Source organism: Phacochoerus africanus, chromosome 16 (assembly GCF_016906955.1).
Source record: "Phacochoerus africanus isolate WHEZ1 chromosome 16, ROS_Pafr_v1, whole genome shotgun sequence".
Lineage (NCBI taxonomy): Eukaryota > Metazoa > Chordata > Mammalia > Artiodactyla > Suidae > Phacochoerus > Phacochoerus africanus.
In genome coordinates this window covers 45,403,411-45,422,685 of record NC_062559.1, presented here as the reverse complement: position 1 = coordinate 45,422,685, position 19,275 = coordinate 45,403,411, and the positions used below count along the sequence as shown (strand labels likewise).

General features: G+C 53.7%; 1 protein-coding gene across 6 annotated transcripts in view; it reads right to left on the bottom strand.

The window, feature by feature from the left end:
- Positions 1-971: 971 nt before the first annotated feature.
- HOXA3 (homeobox A3) overlaps positions 972-19,275 on the bottom strand; it is a 45,016-nt gene continuing 26,712 nt past the window's right edge. For 2 of the 6 annotated variants that reach the window (XM_047763614.1, XM_047763615.1), the window contains 3 exons: positions 15,927-16,009; positions 4,071-4,716; positions 972-2,708 (listed from right to left, as the gene is read on the bottom strand). In XM_047763614.1, coding sequence (XP_047619570.1) covers positions 1,903-2,708; positions 4,071-4,596 — 1,332 coding nt within the window. In that variant the 5' untranslated portion in view covers positions 4,597-4,716; positions 15,927-16,009 and the 3' untranslated portion in view covers positions 972-1,902. Of the gene's footprint in view, positions 2,709-4,070; positions 4,717-7,583; positions 7,805-11,964; positions 12,172-15,926; positions 16,010-17,691; positions 18,859-19,275 lie in introns of those variants that run through there. The other 4 variants (XM_047763617.1, XM_047763616.1, XM_047763619.1 and 1 more) reach the window with 4 other exon arrangements.

Below are 19,275 nucleotides of genomic sequence, written 5' to 3'. Positions count from 1 at the left end.
TCTGATTCTGGTTCCTTTTCTGGGCACTGCTTTCGTCTGAAAATGAAAATATTTCCCTTCCCTGTGCCTGCCTTGGCCTCTTCCAGCCAGTCAGTAGGCAGCCCCCTCTTAAATCCAGCAGAATTGTAATGTTTAGCTCCTGTAGCATCAAATAAAAGAAGTACTTGTAAAACTGCATTTTTATTAGAAAGATACCAATCTCCTTTCTCTCTCCCCCTCCCCCTGGGGCCATAAAAGGAGAGCGGGGAGGGAAGGAGAGGAAATAAATCTAGAGAATGCCAAATCCTATATTCTGGGAAGAAGCCAATGCTGGCACTCCAGCAATCCACGGAAGGACTCCGGGAGGTTCCTCAGAGTTCAGCCCTTCTTTTGCTGGAGACCTGGGTGAGCTTCGGTCTCTTCCGAGCCGCCCCGCTCCCACTGATGACTTTAGGAGTGATTCTTTCCTCCTGGCTCGAGAAGGCACAGAGAAGCATCCGCGGAGCGGCCCGGTGCTCCTAGAAAGTGTTCGCCATTCTCCGGGCGGCCAGTGATTTTTCTGGGTTAAGGCGTTGGCTGCTCCTCTTGGACCAGAGGAAGATCGTGGAGCAGAAGACAGCCCTACCTTGTTCCCCACGGGGGCTGCCGGGGCACCTGTGCCCCCCCCCCCGCCCCCTGCACGCCTCGGCCCAAGATGCCTTTGTTTCTCCCGCACTGAACGCGCCGCAACCGCTGTGCCCTCGGCGGGCCTCCGTGGCAGCTGGGAACCAGACAGCCCAGCAGGTTGGCAGCTTGGCGTTTGCTGAGCTGCTGCCGCTAGAAGCTCCGGCTGCCTTCCGGAGGGAGAATTCGGTGAGATCGCAGGCGAGCCGCCCGGCCAGGCCGCACGCGGGAGCTGGAGGGCTGCCTCGGCCTGCTCCGCCAGCTCGCCTCTGCCTGGACTCCACGCAGACCCTTATCTTCGGCCAAAGAATCCCTTCTGAACACAGATATTATTCAGAATAAAAACTTTATTTTTTTGTTTTGTTTCTCAGAATGTGAGCAGCAAGGAATGTAGAACTCTCAAAACAAATCTAGCATTTTTCACTGTCACAGATTTTTTTTTTTCAGTTTTGCAGGATGTTGCAAACCTAAATCACTGTTCTGAAAAGCTGGATCCTCTCTGGTATTATTGCATCATTACCGCTTTTATAAAGGAATTATATTTCCCTTTCAAATAAATTTTTTCCTATGTACGCCAATAGACCATTGAACAAAAGGCCCAAGAAACCTTCTGAACAACCAGGGTACAGAATTTCTTTAATATAAATACGAACGGATGGGGATAAATAATATTTAAAACTTAGATTATTCAATGCTTGCAAAAAAAATATAAATAAATCTGACTGTTCACCAGCATACACACACGGAAAGACGTACACTTAATCATCCTTGTACAGGGAGTCCCTGTTTCAAAGCGCCTTTGATTTTTTTCTCGCTCTTTACAAGAAGTGCAATTAAAAAAAAAACCCTAAAAATTACAAAAAAAAAAAAGTAATCGCTTCCCCTCGGGAGCCATAATGTACGAACAAATTCACATTGAAGAACTTGGCTAGAAAATTTGTTCATTTACCCTGTTTCTGATCAAAGAATTGAGAAGGTAAAGGGTGCAGGGCCATCGGCCGAGCGAGGGGCGGGAGAAGATAAATATCGCTACTGATACTGACAGCCATTCCAGCAACCAAGATTGCTACGTCACATAAACTATAAAAACGTGTTACCAAAGAAAACAAAACGCGGGGGGGGGAGTGGGGGGTGGAAGAGAGAGAAAAGGGAGGGGCGGGGGAAAAACCTTAAACAAAACCAAAAAAAAAAAAGCGACTGAAGAAAAGTGGTGGGAGGTTGGGGGAGGGACTCTCCTGGCGCGCAGCCCCGAGCCCACCATCACAGATGGGTGAGCTTGGGGGCTTCCTGAATTCTTCCCTGAGAAGGATGGTGGGCGGTAAGGTCCGTGTAGGTGGGGTGCGGCTCCCCCGGCCCGGGCCCGTGGTGGTGGCCACTGCCCAGCGGCCCAGCGCCCCCGTAGTCCATGGCAGCCGAGGCGGCGTGGGGGAGGTGAGTTAGGCCAAAGAGGGGCGGGCCAGAGTTGCTCATGGGCTCCACATAGCTGCCCCCCACGAAGACGGGGCTTCCCTGTAAGTGTGGGGTCCCATAGCTGCCGTTGCCCTGCAGGCCGTGCGCGTGTGGATCATAGTCGGGCGTGCCACCCGCGCCCGCCCCAGCTGCGGTGTAGCGCTTCTGTGGGGGTGGCGGGGGCGCGCAGCTGGGCAGAGGTGCGGGGTAGGAGGCGGGGGGCAGCCCGTAGGCACCCTGGGGGGGCTTGGAGAAAGGCGGAGGCGACTGGGGCTCATACGGGACGCTGTTCACCAGCGAATGCATAGAGTTCAGATAGCCGCCAGCGCCGGGGGGCACGGGACTGCGACTCGGAGACTGGCCCCCTGATGACGTCAGCATGCCCTTGCCCTTCTGATCCTTCTTGTACTTCATGCGGCGATTCTGGAACCAGATCTTGATCTGGCGCTCGGTGAGGTTCAGCAGGTTGGCCATCTCCACCCTGCGTGGCCGGCACAGGTAGCGGTTGAAGTGAAATTCTTTCTCTAGCTCCACCAGCTGCGCGCTCGTGTAGGCCGTGCGCGCCCTCTTGGAAGACGCCTGCCCAGGTGGGCTCTTGTCACCTGCGCAGCTCTCCCCTGCGAGATCAGAGGAGAGAGGAAGTGTGGCATCAGGGGCTGCCCGCAGCCCCGCCCAGCCCCTGACCCAGCAGGGCCCCCTTCTGCCTCCAGGCTCCAAAGATCCCTCCGTCAGGGCCCAGGAAGGGGAAGGAGGAATTAGGTGCTCTCCTCTGTCCTAGTGGGGAAACAGTGCCAGTAGCCCCTCAATGAGTAAAAACAGGCATGTCCAAGGGGGAAAGGAATAGAAATCCTGGTCTGTATTTCTCTTCTGGCGCTATCTGCTTTCTGACTCATTTACTGATCCTTCAGCCGGATCAGACTACAAACTCCCTGTGGGCAGGTCTCACCATCTTCATTCCCTTCACAGTAACTGGATTGTGGGGCACCTTACATACACTCAATAAACCTTTTCCTCCATCACTGTCTGACTGCAGGATTGGACGGATGCCTCAACTGGCCACTTATTTAATGTACCCAGTGTAGATGAGTGGAGCGGAAGCTCCAACCTGGAAAACCTTCTCTGCCCAAAGGGAGAGATCTCATCAGAAGTATCCATTTCAGGCCTCTTATGCTGGGTGCTATTAATTAGGATTCTCCATGTCATCCAGAACCCTGCCTCAGCTTTGCCTACTAATCTTGACCCTCCTTTTCTCCCTGGGCCCCCAAATCCTGGCTCTGCATGGTCCCAGACACTCAGGCTCAGAGCAGAACACTAGCAACTGGAGACCACAGGGGCTAAGGAAAGAAACCAAGATGGTGGGAAGCCCAAGACCCAGTGCCTGTTCTCTACTGGAATCTGGTTCCAGGAGGCCCATGTGGTTCCCATTAGGATGACAAGTCTGCATCTTCTCCCCCAGGAGATGGCTGGCTGCCTTTGCTGTCTGGGAAGGGCCTTGAGGTAAGGCAGCCACTCTATCTGCTGGAGTAAAAATTCAAAATAGGCCCTGATTATAGGCAGAGCATCGATTCTGACCTGGAGGACTGCTTTTATTCGGCCGCATTTCAGTGTGGGGTGAGTGCCACTGTTTCACTAGGAATGAGGAGCAGTGCTAAAAACAGGAGACAGTGGAGCTCAGCTTTGTTCTGCTCAAAGGTGCTAACTCCACAAGGAGGGATTCCAAAGTCACTAGGCCCCATTTGCTCTCAGAGAGGTCCAGAGAGACTCCCATCAGGTCTTTCTCTGGAGTTTCCAGGGCATACAGAGTCCTATCACTTCCCTAGTTGCCAAAACTCTGGAACCCTTTGAGGGTTGGGTGGAGGAGGAGCAGTGAATTCTTGGAAGTGTCCCAGTGCTCCCAGACTGTGCTGGCTGTGGCCAGAGGTGGCTTGGGAAGCCAGGAACCAGGCCAGAGGACCCTCCTCTGGAAGGCACCCCTTTACCTGAGCTGGAACCGCTGGTTTTCTGTTTTGTGTTTTGCCGAGACTCTTTCATCCAGGGGAAGATTTGTTTGGCCACGGTGGGAGAGTTGAGTAGAGGGCTCTTGGCTGCGCTGGCGGGGGTGGGGTTGCTGCTGGCATTCTGAGGTGGGGAGACTGACGAGGGGGGCGGAGGCGCGGCAGGAGCGGGCGCCGGGGGCTGCTGCGGGGGCTGAGGTTGCTGCGGGGCCGGGGGCGCGGCCTGGGGTGGCGGTGGGGCCAGGGGCGGCTCGCCTAGGCCTGGGGGCTGGCTGGGCGGACCGCTCAGCGTGCGCAGACACGCCTCGCTCAGCTCATGCGCCTTGGGGTGGCCCCCGGCATTTGCGGGCGACTGGAGTGAACAGGCGGGTCGGTGGTACTCGCCGTCGGCGCCCAGTGCTGCGGACGCTGGGTACGGCTGCTGACTGGCATTATAACCGAACCCGTTGGCTGCCTGATAAGGGTAGCCACCGTAGATCGCGGAGCTGTCGTAGTAGGTCGCTTTTTGCATCGCGTTGTTTCAGGATCTTGATCGCACACTCTGACAGGGGCTTGATACCCGTGAGGGCGCACATTGGCACGCCCCCGCGGTCACGTGACGCTCCGCCGCCAATGGCCGCCCCGCACAGACCTGGGGGGGCGAGAATCGCAGCGCCGTGAGGGCTCCGCGCAAATCCATCTTACTCTCAATAGCTAAGTGACATGAAAGCCATAAAAGAAAAAGTGGTCAGCAATATTTAGCAGCACGACTTGGCCCCGGGCGCAGAGAGCGCGCTATAAAAAGCCGCTGGAATTTACTGGCAGCTACAAATATTTGCTTAACTTGCGTCTGGAGTTGGGGGGTTTTCCAGGGAGAGAGGAGGAGAGTGAGAGGTCCGGAAACTGGGTCTCGGGAGCTGGAGTCCAAAAGGAGAAAAGCCTGATGGGGTAAAAAGGATCAGGGTCGAGATCCCTACTTTTCCAGGGAAGAAGAAACGGGGGTATCCCTTCGTCTCTACTCCTTGGAGTCCTCCCCGCTGGGGCTCACCCACCGGGAAGGGGCAAGGGGGCCAAGGGGAGCTTGGGTCACCAATTTTTTCTCCAATCCTCTCTATAGGACTGACATTTGCCAAAAGAACCATGAGGCGGGGTGACATCCCATCCAGGCCCTTCTTGGACCTTCCAGCACCCAAGAGAGGTATGCACAAAATTTTTTCAGGCAATAGCCCAACTCGACCCACCCGACTTTGTAGACTGAAGAAGCTGCGCTTGTTAGGCAGATAATCTGTCCTTGTGCAGCGATATGACCCACCTCTTCCAACTGAGCCCCTTGCAGTCAAGGAAGGGAAAGGAAAAAAACTTTGGATCCTGCGTGTGGAGGAACCAACACCACCACCCTCGTCAGGAAGTCAAACTCAAATCTTGGACAGTTCTTTACTCCTTCCCTGTCCCTATTTCTCAGGCAGGTCGCAGCAGGCCACTCCCACCTTTTTTCCTCTGTTACAGAAGGTCACCAGACCCTCCTGCCTTGGACTTTCTGAGGTGCTGTTATTCAGGGCAACTATCAAATTCTACCTGTTAAAACATGATGGATTAGAGTGGGGGGGGAACCCACCAGGAACCTGAAAAACCAGCGTTCATCTCCATGACCACGGCTTGAACTCTTCTTCCAACTTAACGATAATAGGTTCTGTCTTAGAAACTGCTATGTAATTTGATGTATGGGGGTCATTTGGCTCCGGACGAGGGATGGAAGCACAAGCCATAAAATCCTGCCAGAGTCCCCTGATCTTTGTGTGCTGTGTTGTTTTTATTTGTTACTTGGCCTATTTACCTGCTTCAGAAATATCAAGAAAAGGACAAGCCTGGAAATCCAAAAAGCAACTGAAAATCTTCTCAACTCTTTTATTTAGAAAGCAGATTGCAAAAGTGAAATCTATGTTTTATTTTTGTTTACACTTTTGCATGGTCAACCTCTAGTTCTCAGCTCAGAAAACTTCCATGTGAGTTTATATAGTGACTGCCCACACACACCCACATGCACACAATCAGAATGTTAGTCTCTCTCTGACCATTTAAGAAAATTACAATGGCAAATTCACGAAGAAAACAGTTGACACTTGATGCCTCAACTATGTGCATTTGAGTCCTGGAGTTATTCAAGTTTTCCAGGAATAGCAGACACTTGGTTAACTAGAAGAAAATTAATGTAATAAGCATCTACCAGTGGGTTATTATAATTTTGTTTTTAATAATGGACTCCTTTGGATTTCATTATTAAACCAACAATCTGACCAACATCTGGAAAACAGGCACAATTAATTTTCCAGAACCTCAATTAAAAATTACAGCATCCCTTATCCGGAGTTATTGTATGTGATCTTGAGCCCTGGAGTATTGTTTCTCTTTCGAAAATAGATAGGAAGTTACAGATACTATGATCAAAAATAAATAAAGGATAAAATAAAATTTAAAACAGAATAGCAATTTAATATCTCCGTTTCCTGTTCTTTCACTGAAAATAGTTCCAATTACATTTGGCAGTGTTAATCTCTGCCATTATGAATTTTTAAGATACCGGGTTTGTGTAAAATAAAACGTCAGGTTAAGAAAATTACTCCAGACACTTGAACAGCAAGATATTAGATAAAATAAAATTAAGTTGATTTTGAACATGCAACATTTCCAGTGACTTACTAATCCATTATCACAGGCTACACCGGCCTGTGGCTTACTTAAGTCGTTTCATCAACTTACACATTGTCTTGTACAATAACAAAAATGCATTTAAAACTCAGCAAACAACCATCTCCATAAACTCAAAATGTGAATTCGCCGCGGAGATCCCACCAAACTCTTTCCTATTGTTTGAGATCAGCAAATAACCACCTTGGGGCCCACACAATCCCCCCACACACCCCCACCCCACCGCGCCACCCCAACCCAGCCCCCAAAGTTTGCAACCTAGTAAAGAAGTGGGAGATTTGCCAGTCAGGAAACTTTGCTTTGCACCCCCAAGCAAGGGCTGGGGATGGGAGGAGATTTCTCTGAAAAGACCCCTTTCTGGACAATAACCCCCAGGTGCAAGAACTGAAAGAGAGTTGAGGCGGCTAAACTGAGGGCAGGAAGCAAGCCCTATTGTCTCTCTGGAAGGTCTGCCCAAATTCAACCTCCTTCCTTCAGAGACACCGCTCCCTTTTGCCACTCCCGCCCTTTCTCGGCCTGCCCTCACCCCAGGTTGAAGCGGGAACGGCGGGTAGAGCCCCCGCGGCCCTTCGCCTACCCCTTCCTCTCTCTCCAGCCCCGCAAAGTTGCGGCTGGGCTAGGGAGCGGGAAGAGGTGGGGGCGGGGACGCGAGAGCGGCCTGAACTCGAAGTGTAAGGGTATCAGTCACTGCCGGGAAGGAAGCTCCGGCTTGTGAACTCTTCTTGAACCGAGATTTAAGTCTGCAGCCATAAATCACCGAGACGTAAACTCCGCCATTCAGCGCCGGGAGCGGCCGGTTGTGGCCCTGCTTACCTTAACTTGCGACGAGCGCCGCAAGCGCGGGCTCGGGCTGGGGCTCGGGTTCCGGCCCCCGGCCCGGCTCGGTGGCCCGGCCGGGTCCCCTAGGCGCGGGATGGGCACCGACCCTCAGCATCAGCCGAGGCGGCGGGCGGGAGGGAGACCCCGAGGCCCGGACGCTGCGGCGCAGAGCGTGGCCGCCTCGCTGCTCCGGCAAGGCTCGCCCTGGGCGGACTGGGGCGGCTCGGACCCCCCCCTCCCACCCACCCCACCCACCCTCCCCTCCCCCACACCCCCGCCCCCTGCCCTTCCCGAGGGCAGCAGCCGCGGCCCGGAGATAAGCGCTAGCGCGGCGCGGGGCTCTGCCTGGGCTAGTGGCACCGACTTGGGTATGTTTCTTATGAATATTACACGCGGAGCAGCGGCTGGTCGGGGGGTGCGGCGGGGGTGCTGGGGGCGGGCGGGAGGGGAGGCCGCGGCGGCTGGGGGGGGCGCGGGCCGGCGTGGGGGATGGGGCCGCGGCGAGGGGAAGGACGGGAGCGAGAGGGGGAGCTCAGCGGCGGCGGGAGGAGGGCAGCCTCCCCCCAGCCCCCTGCCCCCTCCCTCTCCCCGCGCCCGGGCGTCACGAAAGTCCAGGAAAATTATGCTAATGAGGACAAACGGCGCTCACAAAGGGGCTCTCTGGCCGGGCCTCTATTTCCTGGGAATCCGTTTGAGAAACCACCTCAACCCTGTGTCCTGGACCTTTCCAGCTGCGGGGCCCAGGGAAAGGAGAGCCCGGAGCAGAGTGTTCCCCAGACTCTGCGCGGTTTGCCTCACCTGCCGCCCAGTCCAGGAACCTCAAATCAACCCCTGGGGGCGCTGGGATAGGGAGACCTCTCCAGGACCAGCTAGGCTGTCTTTGATTATATTTCCAGGCAACTTTGGTTACGTTTTCAAACCCTTGAAATCCTGATAGCCAGGAGGGAAGCAGCCTGGGGGAGAGGCAGCTTGTCCGGGCAGTGAAACGGGACGCTGGTGGCTCAGGTACACACAAAGGGGCTGGAAACCTGGGTCTCCAGCTCTTCTGTGCCCATTTCACAGCACAAACGTGCAGCTCACTCTCGGGTAGATAGAGCTCTGACCCCAACAGGAACCGGCATCTCTAACCCCCCTTCCACCAATTAGTGGTCCCAGATAGGGACGCTGAGGAGAGGAGAGGCCCCGCGTGCCAGGTAACGCTGCCAAAACTTTAAGGAGGATGGTATTCCTCCGGCCTAAAGCCTCCCTCAACTCCCCAGATTCAGAAGTGAACTATGCAAGGATATGTGTGCGGCAAAAAGAGAGAAATGGAGCTTTCGTGCAATTCCAAGGTGTCAAGGGCTCGGCCTCCTCAAAGGAAGGTGTTAAAAATATAAGTAGTGTGTCTAAACTGTCAGGGAGCCAAAGTGTCACCTTAGAGCAAAAACAAAGCCAAGGGAAAAGGGAGAAATCAAAAAGCACTCTGGGCCAGGGTGGCCTCATGCATACCAATGGTTTTTGTCATTTATGGCTGGGCAAGATTTATGACTCGGCGCCCCAAAGCTGTAAACAGAGCACAAAACAGCAAACACTTGCTCCTTACGGCATATTGCTGCGGCGCAACTTGAAAGGGGGAGCCGGGCCCGCGTAGGAGGCGAGAGCCGGCCGCAAAGAGCCGCTCAGCGGCATTTTGTCTTCAAACCGGCCGGGTCGGATGTGGCATTTGAAGAAAGAAGGCGTGGGTCAATAATCAACCCGCACTTTCTCCTCCAAACTGCTGACGCGACTCACCGCCTTCTCAGCTAAGCCAGCTGCAGGGAAGGCCAGCTCTCCGTGAGAACCTGCCAGGGGAGGGGACGCCGGGGCCGAGGGGGCCCAGGGCGCCGAGGTGAGGGCTGGGGCGCCCCGGGCGCATCCCTTTCCACCGGCGCCCGGACTGTGCCGGCAAAAGGCAGACACCGGACCCGCCGAGGCGCAGGAACCCAGAGAAAGCCGGGGCGGGAGCTCGGGCCCGGCCTCTGTCCGCCCCGACGAGGTGGCCTCTGGACGCGGGCTGCAGCGGGCAGAAGGGGGGCTCCGACTCAGGACTAGGGTCTGGGGACCGGGCACGCAGACGGCCGGGGTTCAGGCCTCTGTGCTGAAATCCAAAGGACTGGCTTTCGGAGCTAGGCAGGCGAGGTGATTAAAAACAGTAATATATGGTAGCCGAAGGATTTTTGCTTGTTATTGTTGCTGTTTTGTTTTTAAAGAAAAATATCGCCTGTCGATTTCCACCGCCAGAAATCACCCGCCGCTGCCGCGGCGCCCTTTCTAAACAAATCCCTCAGCCGTTCACCCGGCTCCGCCAAAACCCCGAGGTTTTCTTTGGGGAGAGGACCCCCCGGCTCCAATGCCCCCAAGTTCCGTGCCCCAGCCGCTCTCTCCCCCTTGAGGACTAGAAGAAAACGTTTTCTCAGCACTAGAAGAATCTTTGGACCAGCGGAGGTGCTCTGGTGCCTTTCGACCCTTCACAGGGGTCTCCTTGTGAACTTGTCTGCGAGGGTCTTGGGCGGCTCCGAGGCTGGAAGTGCAGCCCGGGAGGAAGGTGAGGAGGGACTGTTGGCAAGAAGAGGAGAAATCCTGGACTGGGGAGGAAACTCATTCAGGAAATACGCTTGACTGTGGGGGTGAGGCTGGCATTTTGAGGGTAAAAGAGGATTTTCCTTTTTTTTCTTTTTTTAAATAGCTACAGTTTAGCTTTAATGGAATGGCTTTAGCTCTTTCCGTGGAGGGAAAAAAAAAAAAAAACACCGGTTCTCTATAAATGCCACTATTGGCTCCTCTCTGTGCACACTTTTATACTGAACCAGCTGGAGAGTCCATCCTTAGATATTTATTCCACTTGCTGGCACTGAAGCGACAATAAAAAGATGCCTTTAACAAACCTCTATTCCCTCTCTCATTCTTTCTAGCGAAACTATATTATTTATGAGTCTTTAACTGGGTCAAAAATGCGCCAGAACTGGGTCATAAATCATATGAAATGCTGACAAGTAATTGAACAGCAATTAAAGCTTACATTTTATTTCCAAGGGGTGTTTTAGAGCACTTGAAATGGCCTCAGTTAAACACGGTTAGTGCCTGAGCCGGTAGCGGGGGAGGGCTAGAGCAGCCCTCCATCTGGGGAAGTAAATCCCACTCAAGTAGGGGAAACCTGATTTGATTTTTTTTTTTTTTAAGCACAGAAAGAAATAAGCGGGTTTTTTTAAAGTCAGGGGACAAATCCAATTCCCAACTCCTTGTAGGCGCCCCTTTCTCTGCCCGGAGAGCTTCAAGAGCAGAAGAAAGCAACGTTTCCCTCACCTTTGTAGGGAGTTTCCATCCTTCCCAGGAGTGCTGGGTCCCTAAAGCCCAATTAGCTCTAAGGCTTTCCCAGTAATTTGGACGCACACTGCTTAACTCTCATCTGCCTCCATCCTGGCTACGGCAAGGTTTCCGGGGCTCTGAAGCCATGGAGATGCCTGTGTTTCTTGCAGGCTCTGCCTTTGGACTTTCCTCCAGCCCAGGGTGCATGGGCCAGCCCTCCAACTCTCCCAGCTGGCTGGGGGCAGACAAGGGGGTGTCCACACCTTATGCATTATGAAGCCCAAACTCTGCTCCTGCTCCTTCCTTTCTCTACCTCCTAAATGTTAGAATAACAGAGCTTCTGGGCATTCAGCTCACTTGCCTCCTCCCCAAGCCTCTCCTAGATTTGAGCTGTCCTTCACCCCTCTGGGGGCAGAGGGTGCTCGGGAAAACAATGGCTCCTCCTCGGGGTCTGGCTCCTTTAGTCCGGCAAGTGGGAAAGCACGTCCTGCAACCCAGCACTGAACAAAGTGGCCTGAAGCATCATCAATAAAATGGCAGCGCATCTGGACACTCATTGATTTCCCTCTCCCAGCTGCTCTGGCTGCCCAGGTCAGCCTTCACCCTCCATCCTGGCCGGCGAACGCAGCTACCGGGGATGTGATTCCCCTTCTCGTTTCACCCAGCCCCCACCCCCTCCAGGCAGCCTCGTCCAGCGAGTGCAGTGCGGCCACCTTGGCCGGAGCTGGAGCTCCAGGACCCTCCCTCCGCCTGGGGCTCCGCTTCTGGGACTCCAGCCCCGCTGCAGTGGACAAAGCCACTCGAGCATTGGAGGCCACCAGGCCCACCTAGTAAGCCCCCAATTGCCCCTTCCTTTACACCCCTTAACACTTTCCAGGGAATTAAATTCAGTCTGAGGCGCTACTGGGGAGCTTTCAAATGCTTTCAGTTCTAAAGGAGAAACAAAGGAAGAGAAGGGCTGAGGGTCCCGTCCCGAACCAGGGTCTCCTCGCCTGACCTTTGTCTCTCACAGCCGTAACTCACTCTAGATATGAACAATCAACGGAAATACCTTAAAATAAATTCCATCCTCCTGGTGTGGTCTGGAATCCCATCGGCTAGCTCGCCCAGAACGGCTCCATGAGCACTGAAAACTGCAACCCGCTAGGAGAGCGCTCTCCGGAGAAGGGGAAGGAGAAGGAGGAGGTGGGTGCGTGGGGGTGGGGGGGGAGCGCTCGCTCTGTAGAGAATCTAGAAAACGTAATCACAGGCAAAGCCCGCCCGGGTCTCCGCTCCAAATGCCACAATAATGCGCTGTATTATGTGCTCACGTGGTCATACGTCAACTTAAATCCTTTTATTTGAAATAGGGGATCACTGAAGGAACGAGGCTTCCGAGCAGAACATTTAGCTTTCAGAGAGAAGAAGTGGGGGACCCTGACCAGCAGCAGGGAAGAGTTCTGTCTAGGGCAGTAGGATGCTGGGGCACCCCCCCCCCCAACACGTGCCAGACCAGGCCACTTACCTCCTACTATATTTCTTTACACAAGATCCAAACACAAGGGAACAGCAATTCAGTTCCCATTCTCAGAGTCCATGTAACTTTCCTTGCAGTCTTCCACTCAAACACAAGCTGAACCCAGAACACACAACCACTCCAGGCTCCCCTGGCCCCACTGGCCAATACATCACAGGGCGAGGTGCAGGCCGTTTCCAGAAGAAAACCCAGTAATGACTGGTCTAGTCAGTGGACTCCCTAAGGGCCTGCCATTGTATGGAGTTTGCTAACACCCACACCACACACCACAGCCACTGGAGAAATCCAAAAGGCCCATAATTACCTGACAAAAGGCTCAAGCACCTCCTCCAAGTTCAGTTGGTTTTGTTTGGTGGGAGCCCATAGAAGAGAGATGCTTGACTTTAGAGTGATGGGCAAAGGTTTTGCAAAATCTGGAGGGATCAAGTACCCTGGCCAAACCTGCACTTATGCTTTTTTCCTCGGTGCATAAATGAATGATACAGGAAATTATAAGCTTCTAATGATGAAAAATTAAGAGGAAATGATCTAATTGTCTTTGAAAGAGAAAAAAGAACCAACTTTTGCTGGCATCCCTTGAATTGACCTACAAGACAATCTAGGAACCTCTCAGCAGACAGGTCTGTCCATCTTCTCCCAAGACAACTGTGTGTCCACCATGGGAAACTGAACTGGACCAACTCTGCTCAGGAGGGACCTGGCCTTCCCCCTCCCCATCTTACTCCATTCCTGCCTTCTGCTTGGTAATCTGTCCCCTGAACATTTCACCCTCTCAGGAGGCTCCTTAAAAGTTCCTCTTTTCAGGTCTTAGTTTCTGAACTTGGGGAGTGTTCTGAGGTGGTGAGATTCTCATGCCATATTCTTTTGTGGGCCTTCAGATTGCTCAGTCTCTTTAAGTGTGAGGACTCCCTTGTAGCAGCTGCAGGAAGCTGTGCGTGACCCCTTCCCTCCCCTCCTCCCCTGCAGAGGATAGAAAGGGTCTGGTGAGAATGCACGGCCCTGGGTGAAGGGGCCTGGTCATGGGGGTATCCAAATCAGAAGAGCAACAAAAGAGGAGGAGAGCATTGGAAGAGAGCCCCCGGACCTAAACTGGAGGTGGGGTTCATGTGAGGTTCTATGTGAACTTTCCCAGCTCTGGCCAAAGCCACAAGCTAGAACGTGAGAACCCAAAGTGAAAACTTCTTCTCTCAGGTGTTGAGGCTAGGGGATGGGACCAAAGGCTGGTTTCAAAGATCACTCTCCAATGCTTCGGACAACTGACACACCGTCCTCTGCTCCCTACACCCCATCCACCCACACAGGTTCACACTGAGCTCTCCAGAGAGCCTGGCAAACTCCCCTCCCTCCCCCAACCAAGTTTCTGCAGAGGCTTCAACCCAAAGATGAGAAGGGGCCCCCTTCAGAACTCCCAGAGCAGTCTGGAGCAAACCGAAACTCCTGAGGCCATAAATCAATGGGAGAAGTCTTTTGGGTACTGCTTCAGAGAAATGCCTTAACGCCAGTAAGGCCCAGCAGCATCTCAGCTCCAGCTAGGAGCCTCTATGCTGCTATTAACAGCCCAGTTAATGCTCCAACTGCTGTTTAACAATTAACATTAATGACTTGGGGTGGGATGGGGTGACTGGGAGGGATGCAAAGGGGAAAATCTGAGCAAGTCAGAGGAAGTTTAACTTTTGAGGTGAAAATGGCTTCTCTAAGAAAGACTTTGGTCTGGGCAAGCCCCCAGGGAACCAGCAACTAAGAGTTCTCCTTCACCACTCTGAAAGCCGCCTCCCTGGAGCAAGGCTGTGGGCCTTTTATAGTTTAGTTCCAGAGAACAAGAATAGACATGCTCAAGTATCCAGGCCCAAGTTGGGAATCCCAGCTGCCAGTCCTCCCTCTACTGACTCTGCCTGCCTCCAACCTGGCCAGGGTACACATGCCCTAGATCCATGCACCAGAGCCAAAACAGCCCCAGAGTTGTCTTAGAAGGAGCAAGTGACAAAGGACACAGAGCTTTCGTCAATATTTGCAGGGCTGTTGGCAGATTAGTTATATCTGTATTCAAACACTGCAATCTGATTTCTCTGTCAAAAATACACTTAATATTTTTCTCCCTTTATTTTCCTCTAGTGGTTTTTCTACTCAGCATCAGGTAAGACCCTCTTGGCCCACTTTGTGTGTGCCCATATATGTGTGCTTGTGTGTGTGCGTGAGTGTAGGTTATACAGATCTCTATTTAACATGAGATATTTCCTGTGGGTACAATTACAGTACAAATGGGGCTCCAAGTTCTCTGGACACATATGGATGTGTATGTCATTTTATACACATGGCCACAGACCCCTGCAACTATTCACACATGCAGTGGTTCTGCTGTGTGCAGAGATGCGATCCTAAGTACAGGGTGAGGCGCAAATACCTGAATGTTCCATCTACACTTGGTACAAATAGACAAACAGTAGCTGAGAAAGTAACCAGCTTTACTATTACTCTGTTTACTTCCTATCTGATAAAGTAATAACTCATCCGGAACACCGCACCAGCCTTAGAGCACCGCTGAATAGCATGTTTCAATTAATTAGCAACCTGCTACCTATCGTGGGAGCGGAGTTTAGGGAAGACTGAGGCCTAAAAGATAGAAGGTGAAATCTCAGAAAACTTTATAAAGTAAGTAATTCCTGTAAGAACAAAGCAAATCCATTCCTTCACCCAGAGCTTCTGAAAGCTCTTCCAGCAGCCCCTCCCCCAAATAGGCACGAAATTTATGGATCTTTTACAAGGTAATAAACCACAGTAATTACCTCCCTGCATCCCAAACTAAGAGAACAAATTAAGCCAGAACTTGAAAAGAATTTTAAAGAGTTTTCCCGTGTTCCAAATAGGAAAAGAACACGCCGAGACACAGAAAACCCCGCGCTTTTCCCGTAAGAGGATCGGCGGCGGATCAGCCCGGCTAAAGAAACCCAGGAGCCCAGCTGCCTGCGACGGTCTGCACCTTCGACACACAGCAGCTTCCCTCGTGCCGAGGAAGACAAGACGGTAGGAGAAACTGCGGGGCGGCGAGACGAGTTTCCTGGGCGGAGAGCGGGGACCGACCACCACCGCCGACCGCACAGTCTCCGCCGGCGCCGCAAACCGTCCGCCCGGAGAGCGGCCCACGCGGCGGCCGCCGCGCCCGTGGCCTCCGCCGTCTTTAGCGGCTCGCTGTGCCCGGGGCTTGCGGGCTGAACCGAACGCACCCTTCGGACGCCCCTCGCCGCCCAGGCCGCCACACATCTTCGCTCTCCGCAACGGCCGCTTTCCACGCGCGGGCTTTGGGGCCGACGCTTTGTCCGCCCGCCGGCGGCGCCACATCCGCGGGGCGCGCAGCGGGGGAACCTGCTGCCAAACTCCGCCGAAGTCAATATTTAACCTGCGAGGGGCGAGGGGCTGCGGCCGCCGCCGGGGAAGTAAAGTCCTTCCTCAAGGCCCGGCGCGAAGCCCGGCGCAGAGCAGAGTTTGGGCGCAGCGCTTACCTCGGAAGATGCCGAAGGCGGAAGCAGAGCGTGTCTCCTGCTCCGGGCGCTCAGGGAGCCGCCGCGTCCCGTGTCCCCGCGCTCTGCGGACAGACAAACAGCACAGGGTGAACGGTGGCTGCGCAGGAAGGGAGCTGGAAGCCCGGAATCGCAGGCACAGGCTGCGCGGGCGCCAGGGTGGCCCCTGGGGTGACACGGACACGGAGGAGTCGCCAGGGCACTCGTCCGTGCGGCGCCCTCATTGCTCGAAAGGTTCCAGTCTACAAATGGCCTGAAGATGGTGATTTATTTTTGTAAAATAAATACATACTCCATCTCCGCACCCACACCCTTTTTTTTTTCTTTCTTTTTATGGGGGATGGGGCGGGGGGGGGGGAGGGAAGGAAGGGGACCAGGCGGAGGAAGACAGGAAGGTGGAAGAGGCTTTCTGTTGGCGCGGCTCTGCTGTGAGAGCTCCTCACGCACCTCAACTTGGGGATGTGAATGCACGCTTTATTTTCTTTTGCTAACAAAGGGAAGCCTTGTCTGGGAGCATTCAATCACAGATTCTCCTGAAACCCCACTAATAGCGCTCATTTCTGTTTGGCGCGAAATCAGATACCGGCTCTGTCCATGGGCCGGGGGCAGTCTTGAGAGGTTTTGTCTTCTGGTTCATTCAAGCCCTGGGGCGTCCCTTCTCAGTCCCAGTGGGCTGCTGGGACTACCGTGGGCTGCTGGAAGTGGGGGAAACTGGGAAGAACGGAGCATGAGACAATACCGGACCTGGGGGCCCTACGCAGCCGCCCCTTGCGCAGCCCCAGGCCCCTAATTCTGCTGCTGTCTCATCCCTCCAGATAATGCCTCCCTCTCTTGGCCTCTAACTAGCAAATGGTCGGCCAACTTTCTGGGGATGAGGGGGAGACACTGAGGAAGAGCAAAGATTCCTCCTGGGGCCTGGCTTGGAGAAGTTCTCTTCTGGACTGGGACTCTAAGGTCCGTTGCTTCCATAGCTCTGTCCCTGCCCTACTACCCCTTCACCCAGGCCTGGGGGGCCACCCCACACTCCAGCCTGCCGGAATCAGCCCTCAGCGTCTGTCCTGCATCCATGCAATCTTGCTGATAGCACCAAGAGAGGCTACCAAACAGCCCACAAGCCCCCTGGCCCACAGGTTTCAGGGCTCCCCGGTGCATGGAACAAGTGGCTGCACACCAGGAGCTAGCTGCCCTCTGCCACCACCTCGACCTGCAGCTCCCACCATCCAGCAGGCACTTGGGACTCAGAAGCCACACTGGGCCTTTTCTCTTGTTCAAATTTGCCCTTTATGTCCCCAAAGGGAGTGCCCCCTGACCTTGGGGATCCTGGCCTGCCCCTGAGCAAGGTGGGGTTTAGCTACCCTGCACGTTGCCAGTTGCCACTCAACTTAGCCCCAGAAAGATCCCCTCTGCCACCATCCACCATCACATGCCCCCACCCCTTGATGCTTAGAAGTATTGTCATTATTATGGTTATGATTATTGGTGCTATTTCTTTATCCCCAAGTCAAATATTCGTGGCTGCTGTTGCCCATCAATCGTGCAGACTAATGAGTCACAAAGAGATGCTGCCCAGGTTCTCCCAGTGCAATGGCCGCCGCCGCCGGGGCCGCTCTCTCGGCGGTTTTGGCGCTCGCTTGCTCCCTCGCTCGCCCGGCGCGGGTGATTTATGAACACCGGGAAAATTGAACAAAGCCGCGCGCCCGTCCTGTGGTATCGCTGCTGCCTTCCCCAGTGTGAATCAGAACATTACCAACTGTCTGCGCATCCGTCCCACTTCATCACCAAAGCCAAGATGTGACCGCAAGAATCAGAGCCCGAACTCGGCGCTTCCCCGATCGCCGTGCGCTCCCCAGACTCGCAGAAACCCTGCAGGAAAAGCCCAAGACCCAGCCTGGGCCAGCTCCGGTCCTCCCAGCCGACAGGGCTCTCTCCACCCCCTCCTGAAGGAGTTAAAAAGCCTTTGGATATAAATCTGAGGATCTGTGTTTTTAAAAATCAAATAGGAAGTTGGGGGGCTCACTTCTGAGAGATTCATTCCTAGTGAGGCCCTGACGACTCCGATCCATTCCTGACGATCCACATTAATTATTTAATGAGTCACGTGACCGCAAAGATTACAATTTCAATATCTCCCTTGAACAGGCGCTACACCTTTATCTGCTGCAACCAAGGTCCTTGCTTGGCTTTTTGAGTTCCCAGGCCTCTGGAACGCAGATGCCCCTACCCAGCTCCCAGGCAAGCCACTGCCATGGAAATCCCAGTGGAATTCGTTATTGCAGGACTATGAGAATTGCGGGCGGTGGAGTGCCCACTACTTTCCCAGGCAACTGATGTCTGCCCCCTTCTAAACCCAGAGGTCAGCCCACCTGTCTTGGTGCCCTGGCTAAGGTGGTTTGGTTACATCATGTCCCCGGCTGCTGTAGTGGCTCATCAGGCAAGGGCCCATCCTTCTTCCCTGGCAGCCAGACACCTGTGGTGTGGCCCTGTTGCAAGTGTAACCACAGATGCCTATGTCCATCCCAGGCCAAACAGGCTTCTGGAAAGAAATGATGCCTGTACACTTCCCCCAACCCAAGACTATTCAAACTACACGTGCATGAATATGAAGAACTTGAACGGGGAGCATTCAGCGGCCTCAGCCTCCTCATTGGTAAACCGAGAAGACTGAACCCACATGGCCCCCAGATCTCTTTTGCCTTGGACAGTCTTTCAATCAAGGAATCTCTTTTAGCCCCAGGAATCAACCCCAGAGAGAGTGGGACTGGCCTGAAAGGGGGAAGGGGGTTGCTCTTTGAGTTTGGGGCTTTGAGAAGAAGAGATGCCGGAGTGCCAAGACAGAAGTTTCAGACTAGACTGTTTCGCCACAGCCCCAGCAGCCTCCCTGATGCTATCAAGGAGTTAGAACACGCTTTCTTCCTCCTCCACCCAGCCCATACTCTTTTAGAGGAAACAGAGTGATTCTTGGGCCAGTGTATGATTTATAGAGAAGGGACAACAGGAGCCACTGTTGGGAAAGGTGAGCCTGTATTATTTAACACTGCCTGGCAGGTAGGGATGCAGAGACCAAGGAAGTGCCAAGAACAGCCTACTGCCTGTGCAGAAGAGACACATGCACAGGGCAAGTCCCTGGTTTCCGTTTGCTACATGGATTCTTTGGGGGGGTTTATTTCCTTCTATTGCAAAGAGCCATTGATCTGTTTCTATGTTGAAAGGGCTGTAGGAAAGGCAGCAGTGAGAAGAGCAGCTCAGTTTGGAAGCTCAGGGAAGCAGGAGGACAAAGGAGAAATGGTAATACCCACCCAGTGGGTAGGAGGCTGAGAGGGTGTGGAGCGGG